Here is an 11,851-nt window from a genome sequence, read left to right as displayed (position 1 = left end):
CAGACTGACGGACGGATTAAAGCATTTGCTGAATACTTAAATTGTAATTGTAACAGAGGCTCCAGTGGACCATCTCTTTCTCAGCTAACAGCAGAGAAAAGTAGAAACACTTACCTTTCCCTTTCCTTTCTAAAGACCCTGTAGAGGAGAAAACAGAGGTAATTAATGTGACCATACACCCTCTTTTACCCGGACATGTCTTATTTTTGAGTCTTAAAGTTGCAGTTCACACATCCATATTTGGTCAGAAATACAAATGTTAGATCAATTATCCCCGTCCCCCCCAAATAAATACATGAATAAATACATGAATAATAATAATCATAACTAGAAAAAGTGCTCCTCGGAGCACAACTCTCCGCTGTTGGGAATGTTGGGAATGTTCTATCTAATAAGTGTCCTATCCGTCCTGTCTGTATAAGTGTCCTATCCCTCCTGTCTGTATAGGTGTCCTATCCGTCCTGTCTGTGTAAGTGTCCTATCCAATTGTTACAGTATCCGCCATTTCTCAACCATTTCGTGATTGTTCCTGTCTTACCTCACTCTTACCAGACTTGTGTTGGGAATGTTGGGAATGTTCTAATTCTTATGTTCTAACTGTCCTATCCATCCTGTCTGTATAAGTGTCCGATCCGTCCTGTCTGTATAAGTGTCCTATCCGTCTGTATAAGTGTCCTATCCATCCTGTCTGTATAAGTGTCCGATCCGTCCTGTCTGTGTAAGTGTCCTATCCCTCCTGTCTGTATAAGTGTCCTATCCGTCCTGTCTGTATACTGTAAGTGTCCTATCCGTCCTGTCTGTGTAAGTGTCATATCCCTCCTGTCTATGTAAGTGTCCTATCCGTCCTGTCTGTGTACTGTAAGTGTCCTATCCGTCTTGTCTGTATAAGTGTCCTAACCGTCCTGTCTATGTAAGTGTCCTATCCGTCCTGTCTGTGTAAGTGTCCTATCCGTCCTGTCTGTATAAGTGTCCTATCCGTCCTGTCTGTATACTGTAAGTGTCCTATCCGTCCTGTCTGTATACTGTAAGTGTCCTATCCGTCCTGTCTGTGTAAGTGTCATATCCCTCCTGTCTGTGTAAGTGTTCTATCCGTCCTGTCTGTATAAGTGTCCTATCCGTCCTGTTTGTGTACTGTAAGTGTCCTATCCGTCTGTGTAAGTGTCATATCCCTCCTGTCTATATAAGTGTCCTATCTGTCCTATCTGCCAATTATGTATCAGCCATGCAGCCATTTCGTGATGGTTCCTGTCTTACCTCACTTTGACAGTGGCAAAGACACTGTCAAAGTGACGCCATGTATTTATACAGTATTTCACCGTATTGTCACGTGTCACGTGAGGCTTGACCAATCGGTGTGTCATATTTAGAAAGTGAAAACAATACTCTCCTGCGGAGAGTAATAATCATAATAATCATAATAAATACATAAATAAACACATCTCGGTCACACATGTAGGCTGTCTCTGTGGCAAAATGCCAAATGCAAAATTATCAGGGCTCAACATTTTGAATATATTTTTAGATGTATTTTTATTAATTAGAATGTCTAAGTTATAAATTAATTGTGATTAATTAAATGTAAATACAGCAACCTAGTTGTGTCATAATGTTACAATGTAGTAGACAGTAGTAGAGAGTTTTGTTCTTCAGTGCAAACCTTTAGAAAAATAACAGCATTTGTAGAATGCTGTCGTTTGATACATTGGCCACTGCGCCTAGAACGAAAACTCTGTGCGGTTCATTGAGACAATTTACAAGCTAAATTAGACCTGCTGGTGGCGCTAAAACAGGCCAATGTTAAAAGGGTAGCATTGTTCCTTAAAGAGGTGGTGCCATGGTTTTGTACTTTTTCTGTTTTTCATGTGTCTATGAGGTTGATAGAACTTCATTAAGCCCCCTGGTGGTGTTTTTATGGTGTTTTATGTCTTCTCTGACTATTTTGAGTTTCTTCCTGGAGGCTGAAACCTTGAGGGTCAAAAGTGTCAATAGAAAAAACAGCGCTTTAGTGACACAGTAAAAACATACCCTCCCCCTCAATATCATAACACAACAGGTGTGGGCATGAGGAGGAGGAGGGACTAGGACAGGTGGGTGGTGCTAAGGTGGTGGAGGAGGTGCTAAGGTGAGAACCAGGTATACTTAATGAACTGGAGGCGTGTCCACAGAAAAACAATTTTAACACTTTCTGTACACTTTTTTGAAAAAAAATCTTCCTCCTAGTATAACCATAATACCTGATGATTATGTTTTGGGCGGGGGGATCTCTGAAAATCACGGCACCCCGTCTTTAACATAGTGTGAATGTGCATGCACAGTTTGACCGCAATCGGACGCTGCGTTCATGATTTGCGGTGTTTTGTTCAAAACAAGGCACGACTGCAAACTTTAGATGTGAATCTTAGCCAATCAGGATGGAACATTTGGATAAAATCGGAAGGAGTAATATAAATAAATATGTTTTACATAAGTCGGCCTCCTGGTGGCGCAATAAAAGGCAGATGTGAAAAATGCAGGGCAAAGGTTTTTCCTTGACCTCTAGGGAGTGTGTATACCAAGTTTTACACAGATTGGTGCAGTTATAGGTGAAAACATAAATCGGCCTGTTGTAGCGCCACCATGAGGCTGATTAGAACATTTTCAAGTGGCATTTCTTCCTCGGCCTAGTGGGAATGTGCTTGCAAAGTTTCACGGAAATTGCATGCTGTCATGCTGTGTTCAAAATTTGAGGCCTTTTGGAAGCCATTTTTAGCTAATCAGGATGGGATATGAAACATCTGAAAGACACGTTTTGTTTAATGACTATAGAGATACTATACCGATGTGCGTGATGTTTGGACAAAATATGTAGGAGTACTGTGAAAAAAATGTGATTTGCTAAAAGGCCCATGTGAAAAAATTGGGGCAGAGGTTCTGAATTGGCATCCAGGGAGTGTGTGTGCCCAGTTTCGCTGCGATCAAGCGAACGGTGCAGGAGATTAGCTGTTCACGGACGGACGGACGGACGGACGGACGGACACACGGACGGACAGACAGGGGGTAAAACATACTCTCTCGCCAGGCCGAAAGAGACACTAAGCAGGGAATTACAGGCACGCTAGTTTATTCAAGCCTTTGAAGAGGACGTAATTGGCCTGTCCCTGATGATACGAATATCTGAGTCACGCCCCACAGCTGCTTTCACAGAGAGGGCGGTTTTAAGGGCAGTTTTGTAGCAAAAAAAAAATCCATATTTGTTCTTTGTGTTTTGGCACGCTCTATATATTAATTATTATATTCATTACTATATAGTGTACCGATTTGTGTGATTTTTGGACAAAATCTGTAGGATGACTGTCCAAAAATGTATTTCAACTATAACAGGCCCATGTGAAAAAATTGGGACAGAGATTCTGCTCTGGCATCCAGGGAGTGTGTGTGCACAGTTTCGCTACCATCAAGCCAACGGTGCCGGAGATTAGCTGTTCACAGACAGAATGACGGACGCAGTTCAAACCTGCAAACTTTGGAAGCCTATCTTATCCAATCAGGATGGAATATGAAAAATCTGAAAGACCGGTTTCGTTTAACTCGTTCACTGCCAAGGACGACTTGTACGACTTTTTTTTCCAAAGGCCCAGACTGCCAAAGACGACTTTTACGACTTTTTTTTTTTCAGTGGTTTTCCACCTGATGGTGCTGTTCTCTAACACAAGTGTTAGAGACAAGTTAGTAAAAATGTACTAAAAACAAAACAAAAAAAACCCCGCAAAAGTAACCATTTTCATCGCTAAGTCACACAGATCCAGGAGAATATGTGATCGAAAGAACTCCACCACCATTAACGTCCTGCTTAGCGTATTTGGGGAAACGGCTGTATCTTTATTTCTCCCTGCATTTTTGTCGAGACATGCTATATTCAACAGCCTGTAACATTGTAACAAGCAACCAGGGGGTCGCGATGATTTTTTTGTTTCTTGCCGAAGTACAGTGAAAGAGTTGTAGAAATGTGTCCACTGCATTATTCATAAAATAGGCCTACTCTTATCTAAAATCAGCGAAAACTGCGAATGGATGTTTTTTTTATCGATACGCGAGGTAGACGCGCGTGTGTCTCTAAACATCCTTTGAGAAGACATGTGTTATTCCAAACTTAATGAAGTCCAATCATGTTAACATTTTCGTGCAGGAAGGGGGGGGGGGGGGGTCTGAGTGGGAAGTGAGTGCGAGTGGTGCGAGGCGAGGGGGGCTATACGCGAGGTAGACATCCTTTGAGAAGACGTGTCTTATTCCAGACTTAATGAACTTCTCAGTTTTTAACAAAATGCCTCAAATCATGAACATGACGTGCGATTTCCGTGAAATTGTGCAAGCACATTCCCACTAGGCTGAGAAAGGAATGCAACGTGACATTTTTCAAATCAGCCTCATGGTGGCGCTATAACAGGCCGATGTGTGTTTTTACCTATGACTGCACATCAAATTAACTTTGACATTACTCCTTCAGATGTTATCCAAATTTCACGCAAATCAGTACACATTATCTCTATAGTCATGTGATCAAGAAGGATCTGTTTGATTTTTCTTATTCCATCCTGATTGGCTAAGATTGCATCTAAAAAAGTTGCCACAAATCATAAACGTCCAATTGCGGTAAAACTTTACACACACATTCGAACTATGTTGAGGAACAAATGCCACCCTTTTAACTTGACCTTTGCAACAAAAAATATATATATTACTCCAATTTGTGTCCAAACATCACGCAAATCAATACACATTATTAATTGACTTAACTTAAATAACAAAAGCACAGATACTGGTAATAATGGTAATGGTATAATTAGTTCATCACTGATTTGAGCTAAGCTTTGTCCTGTCATTACACCTCGCACGCACGCAAGCAAACACACACACACACACGCACACTCAAAACTTACCTGGGTGGTAGTCTTCTAGTGTAACTGGAGAGGAAAAAAGAAGATGCTCACACACACATCAACAAAACACTACACATCAGGCCATATAACCCATTTGTGACTGCTGCTGGAGAAAGGGGCATCAAGTCGCCTGATAGCAAAATAAGTTCAATTTTTTTGTTTGTTATGTTTTTCGTTTTTTCTTCTTCATATTAACACAGTTTGAATGTTGAAGAAGGTTTGTATTCCAAAATATAGTCGTTTTAGAAGCATTAAGTCGTTTAAATTACAAAAACAGCTGTGTTTGAGTCTGTTTCTGTCGGTCTTGTGTGGGTGGAGAGTGATTTAACGCAGTGTTTCCCAACCGCGGCAGGCAGACCTTTATTGTGCCACGACGTAATGCTAGGTGTACCGTGAAGCCATGTGAAGGTGTGAACCCAACACCCCGGGAACAATAGCGCTATCATCAATAGATACGGGCATACGGCCATCGTCCATCTCACGGACACACAGCCACGCCCAAGTCCATTCAGTGAAGCTAGTCAGCGACCATCACCCATAGAAATGCAAATATGTACCTGGCTGTACTGTATAAAAAGGGCACAGGGAGTATGCTTTGGCAGTGCACTCAGTCAGTACTAGAAAGAAAGAAACTTTAAAAAAAAAAAGAAATCAGCGCCAGTCCACCGTACCAGGAAGAAGAGGGACTGTCAAATGCCCATATTATAATCTGCCATGAACGCATGTCCAACAATAAAACACACGTAGGTGTCGTGTCATATCGGGTCCTGTGCTTATGAAATATGAAATTATTATGATATTAGTACATTATGAGCACAAAACCGGTAGAGTGTCTCATAAACAGGTGAAGACCAAAAAGGCACTAGTCACTATCTGGGGAGATCCTAGTGGAGACTGCCCGCTACAGTGAATTGTTCAAGGTGACACCTTCAGCTGTTCTGTCCTGTGTCTTGGATGTGAGTCTAAACGTGGAATCAGGCTGAGCTAAGCGCAGTCTAAACTAGGCAATAGTGCCAATAGACTGACAACTGCTCTCTACTTGGGTGGAACAAACTTAAATGCTTACTGATCTTCTCTAAATTCACAGATAAATATAGGACTAAGTTTTAGTAAAATAGGGCCGAGGGAAAACCCTTTATAGTGGGATAACACGATTATTCGGTCTCTTAAATCCAAGATTAATGATGCGTTTCTTTTAAGTCATTTTGATCATGTAAATCATTTATACCACGTCAGACATGTTACTGTTTAGACTTATTTCAAAGCTAATAGGATGTTGTATAATAATGTTATAATGTAAGTGTATGGAAAAGTACAGTTCTATAGATAAGGTTTAAGGGAATAATGTGTTCGAATCAAGGCAGATGCTAAATTCATTTGTGCTGACCAAGAAGGGGCAGGCCCAAGCATTTGTGATTGACAGTCACAGACTGAAGTTAGTCTATTTATGTTAACTGTTTTGCTATATAATGACTTGTATTGGGAGAGAACAGGACTCTGTGTTTTTTGGGTACACACAGTTCAATGAAGCCGATTTCTATGAACAAAGGGAGCTGTACGACGATTGACTTGTATGTATGGATTTGCCGAGAACTCTTGACAATAAAATGGAATTGCTTGAGAAAGAAAAACTCTGGTCTCTGAACGCTGATCTTATTCCCCACCACCGGATACGGACTCGTATTTCCGCCGTTCCTTTATGGTCCATATACGGCATAGGCTACTAAGGTTAAATCAACATAAGTGTATTCTTATAAGGTGCTTCTAAATTGCTCCAGTGTGTTTGTGTCAACATACAACCGTGTTGTTTGTGGTATTTAATTACTCCACGGAGTGACGGAGAGAATCTCATCATCTCTCGCAAGCCGCGGTGCTGTCAATATATTATAACCGTAAAACTCGCTCCAAAACACGCTCGCCCCCATTTTTGGCGGGAGGCATACGTAAATCCGACATCCCATTTCTCCGACTACGTGGCATCCGCGTGCGGTTAGGGTTAGGTATAGGGTTAGTATGGTAAACGTCGGAGGCATGCGCTGTCGGAGGAACGGTCTGTCGGACTAACGTATTGCACCCATTTTTGGCGCCGTACCAGGGCGACGTCTCACAAGCAGCACTGTCGTTTTTATTGTTGTGTAGTCTGTTTGTTCTATCATGTGTGCAGTATGCACCAGCCTCAGCTGAAACTATTGTCTATAGCCGCCAGGAACTTTTAAGTCTGCGAACCAGCAGCATTGCAACGATCAGGACGAGCCCAACCTTTTTCTACCATCCACCCGTGTTTGAAACACGCCAGCGCCTGAGGAAGAGGGGGAGACGAGGGGGAGTATTGGCAAAACTTCGCCGGCATCCGTCTAAACCACCTCTACCGAGCATCTTTCTGGCTAATGTGCAATCTCTACGTAACAAGATGGATGATCTTTTGTGTGGCATCTCCTCTCGTCGGGAAATGAGAGAATGTTGCTCTTACTGCTTCACAGAAACCTGGCTAACAGCCAGCACTTCCGACTCGGTGGTGCCACCATTAGGTTTCACTGTTTTCCGCAATGACAGGACGAGAGAAGCCACCAGCAAAACTAAAGGAGGAGGAGTATGTTTTCTAATAAACAACTTATGGTGCACCGATGTGGAGGTGCTCTCCTCGAGCTGCTCACAGGACCTGGAGCAACTAACTATTAAATATTGCCCTTTCTATCTGCCGCGCGAGTTTACCTCCGTGATTATGACAGCAGTTTATATTCATCCACAGGCAAGTGAGCCTGCTGCTCTGAATGAGCTGTATAACGTGATAACAAAACACGAGAACGACCATCCTGACGCTGTCACAGTGGTGGCAGGCGATTTTAACGGCTGTTAGCTGAAAAAAGTCCTGCCTAAATACTATCAACATGTTAAGTGTGCCACCCGAGGCAGCAAAACATTGGATCATTGTTATTCAACAATCAAAGGGGCATATCGTTCTCTGTCCAGACCGCACTTCGGCAAGTCTGACCATTCTTCAGTCCTCCTGTTGCCTGTCTACACACAGCGCATTAGGAACGAACCGTCCACAGTCCGCACCGTTCAGCGCTGGACTGACGATTCGACAGCACAGCTGCAGGGGTGCTTCCTTGCAACTGACTGGATCTGAATGCGTATTCAGGGACTCCTCTGCTGATCTCCATGAACATGTAAGTGCCGTCACAAGCTACATCAACTTCTGTACTGACTTATGCATCCCAACAAAAACTGTGCGTTTTTTCCCGAATGAAAAGCCGTGGATGAACAGTGACGTCAGGAGCAAGCTGAAAGCTCGCTCTACTGCTTTTACGTCCGGCGACCCCGGACAGTATAAAAAAGCACGCTATGACCTGGAAAAGTCTATCAGAGATGCCAAGCGTCGATACAGCTCCAAATTGGAGAGTATGAGCTCTGACTCTCGGAGGGTGTGGCAAGGGCTCCAGTCCCTCACAGGCTATAAGACTAACAACAGCATGGCCACTACAACTGACTGTACCCTACCAAATGACTTGAACTCGTTCTTTGCCCGTTTTGAAGCGAGCGCTAATCCGGCAGTTTCGAATTATGATCATTTTGACAACAACACTGTTTTCACTGGCAACAGCTCTAATGTAAATGATCATTTAAACAACAGCAATGATGTAACCGACTTGGTGGTTTCAGAATCTGAAGTAAGGAGGGTCTTTGACAGAGTGAATGTGCGCAAAGCAGCAGGGCCAGATGGGATATCATCCCGAGCCATAAAATTATGCTCTCATGAGCTGGCTCCTGTTTTTTGTGAAGTGTTTAACCTGTCCCTTAAGTCCTCCATTGTCCCTCAGTGCTTTAAGAAATCAATCATTGTTCCTGTCCCAAAGAAACCTAAAATTGACTGTCTGAACGATTACCGCCCAGTGGCTTTAACGTCTGTTTTAATGAAATGCCTAGAGAGGCTGGTATTAAAGCACATTCAATCTGTGATTCCTCACTCTTTTGATCCTTATCTGTTTGCATATCGCTCGAATAGATCTGTTGAAGATGCTATTTCCATTGCTCTGCACACTGTGTTAGAACATGTCGACTTGCTCAATGTATACTGCAGAATGCTTTTTATTGATTTTAGCTCTGCATTCAATACAATTGTGCCAAGCAAACTTCTTGTCAAACTGAGAGAACTGGGCCTACCCTCCTCAATCTGTGATTGGATCCTGGACTTCTTGGTGGGGAGGGAACAGGTTGTGAGAATAGGAAGTTTTACCTCCTCCACAATCATAACAAATGTTGGTGCCCCCCAAGGCTGTGTTCTTAGTTCTTATCTTTATCTTCTGTACACCCATGACTTTGTAGCAAAGAGTGGAACCAACCTCTTTATCAAATTTGCGGATGACACCTGTGTGATTGGGAAAATTAAGAATAATGATGAATCTGCCTACCGTCAAGAAGTGGTAGACTTAACAGTATGGTGCAGAAACAACAATCTTGAGCTAAATGTGTCCAAGACTAAAGAAGTCATAGTTGACTTCAGACTAAACAGAGAAGCACCCACTCCTATCATCATAAATGGTGCTGAAGTAGAAATTGTTGACAGTTTCAAATACTTAGGAGTGCACATCTCCAAGGACCTTAAATGGCACCTGAACTGCACATCTATTGTAAAAAAGGCACAACAACATCTCTACTTTTTGAGATGCCTAAAAAAGGCTGGTGTATCCACCAAGACCCAGACCCAGAGGTACGGAAGCTGTTCTGATGAGGATCGCACACTAATTAACAGGATAGTTCGAACTGCCAAGAGGATCATCGGTGTTGACCTGCCCTCAGTGGCAGACATATACAGGCAAAGGTGGTGTGACAGGGCCCTGAAAGTAATCAGAGACCCCAGCCATCCTGGCAACGGTCTGATAACCCTGCTACCTTCTGGCAGACGCTACAGATGGGAGCGGTGCCCTGATAAGAAATCAAAACACAGGGTTCGTACAAGTAGGTTAGTGAACAGCTTTTATCCAGAGGTAGTTTGTTTCCTAAATGAGAAGAAGTAACTTAATATTCATCCCTTGCCTAAAGCAGGCTACGCTGCTATTCTCGCACTTTATTTTGGTCTTTTCACTTTGTACTTCCTTTTATCCTATGAACAGACATATCTGACTAGTTTTCTTTTTCCTACATATGTTGTTCCTTGACAACCGTTGCACTGAGCCGACATGCTGATGTATAAACCTGTAATGTCTTATTTGTTTTTTTCTTCTATTTATTACTACGTGCAGCTTGTGAACAGAACATTCCAATGTATTTTAATGTACATTTTAATACAAATGGCGAAATAAACTTGAAACTTGAAACTTGAAACTTGATTTTTTTTCCCGCAGACCAGCGGTTCTTGTATTCCTGTATTTGTTTTACTGAGGATGGCTAACCCTAAACTTATTTCTAACCTTATCCGATAAGGTTAAGGGCAACGGGCCTTCCCAGGACAGCGTTCCCGATATCTTCTCCCCCACCACCTCCATCGCCGACTGGGGCGACACCCCCACCCCGGATGGTAGCGACATGGACGGCGAGGAGGAGGACCTCGTCGTGGTGGTGGACGAGGAGGAGGATGTAGGCCTCACATCCTACCAGCAGTCTCAGGAGGTGACGATGTCCAGCCCGGACCGTCCTGAACCTACACCGGAGCCTGCTCCGGACACAGTGGTGGTTCCTGAGGTTGCCAATCAGGCGTCGGAACCAACGGAGACCGTGGCCGCAGTGCTCAAGCGGGCCATCGCCAGATGCAAGCTTGAGCAGCCGATGGAACCGGCGAGGACGTCCGTCGGGGTCCTCATCGCGGGGTTTCAAGGCCTGACTCCTCTCCCCTCTCGACACGTGGAGTCCAAACTCGTCCCGGAGGCCGCTGGCGTGCGGAACGCCATCCAGTTCTCCTGGGCCGAGCGAAAGGAGCCGGGGAACCCTGGGTTCATAACCGACATCCTGACAGGGGCCGAGTTGGGAGTCACTGGCATCCCGCCAATGGACAGAGAACTCGCCGCAGCCATCGACAAGGCCAAGAAAGGGACGGTGAGACTCAGCCTCAGGAGTGGGCCTGTGTTCACCGACAACGCCAAGAGGTCCAAGACCACGACGCACGCCACGCTCTACAAGGCCTCGGCCTCGGCAGCCAAGGTAGTGAACGTGGGGTCGCTCTTTCAGGGTTCCGCCGCGGCGAAGCTCGCTGAGATGCAAGCCCGGCCCCTGGAGGAGAAGACATCAGCGGCTCAGGTACACGAAGCCTCCGTCGAGGATGCTGTGGAGCTAGCGAGGCTGCTCCAGCTCGCGATACTCTGCTCCTGTACTGCCCTGATGTTGACGGGCCGAGCCATGGCTCTCACAGCCGACTTGGAGAGACTACAGTGGCTCGACCTCGCCTCCGGTTGCAAGGCCATCTTGACCTCGGGTCTGAAGAGCCTCCCGCTCAAACCATACAATCTCTTCGACACCGCTGGCGACTTGATCACCAAGACCAAGGCGGCGGAGCAGCAGCTCGAGGAGACAGCCACATGCCTCCTCTCAACCCTCGCAACCCCCGCTGCGGCTAGGCCTCAACAGCAGGGAGCCGCGGGCAGGAGACGCACCTCTGGACGCAACCGGAGCATCCGGAGCGTCCTCCGCCAGGGCCACCTCCTGGGAGCGACCCGACAGCTCTCTTGGGGCCCAGGACGACAAGAAAGCTCCCCCGCCTCCCCCTTCGCCTCGGGCCCGACGCAAGGACAATGGGCCCCGGCGCGGGGGATGGAAGGGTAAATGACACTCATTTCCCGGTTCTACCGGGCGAGCACCAGCTGATTGCCCCGCGACGGCTCCTCCGTTATCATGCGGAGCCAGCTTTCGGACAGCACTTAAACGGAAAAAGGACTGGCGCTTTCCTTGCCAGGTCGGACAGAGTCGAGGACGAGTCCACCAGTGCAAAGAGACTAAGAAAG

At 45.2% G+C, this 11,851-nt stretch overlaps 1 protein-coding gene across 3 annotated transcripts in view; it reads right to left on the bottom strand.

The window, feature by feature from the left end:
- Positions 1-11,851, bottom strand: part of LOC311042490 (uncharacterized protein) — an 80,175-nt gene that overhangs the window by 6,926 nt on the left and 61,398 nt on the right. For all 3 annotated transcript variants that reach the window (XM_084053252.1, XM_084053253.1, XM_084053254.1), the window contains exons 14-15: positions 4,917-4,940; positions 1-138 (exon numbers count right to left, since the gene is read on the bottom strand). The exon at positions 1-138 is cut by the window's left edge and continues 2,513 nt beyond it. In XM_084053252.1, coding sequence (XP_083909378.1) covers positions 17-138; positions 4,917-4,940 — 146 coding nt within the window. In that variant the 3' untranslated portion in view covers positions 1-16. The remainder of the gene's footprint in view (positions 139-4,916; positions 4,941-11,851) is intronic.

This window comes from Gymnoscopelus microlampas (assembly GCF_963454915.1).
Source record: "Gymnoscopelus microlampas genome assembly, chromosome: 3".
NCBI classification, from domain to species: domain Eukaryota; kingdom Metazoa; phylum Chordata; class Actinopteri; order Myctophiformes; family Myctophidae; genus Gymnoscopelus; species Gymnoscopelus microlampas.
Note: the sequence above shows the minus strand (reverse complement) of the source record. Positions and strands in the feature narration are given on the sequence as shown.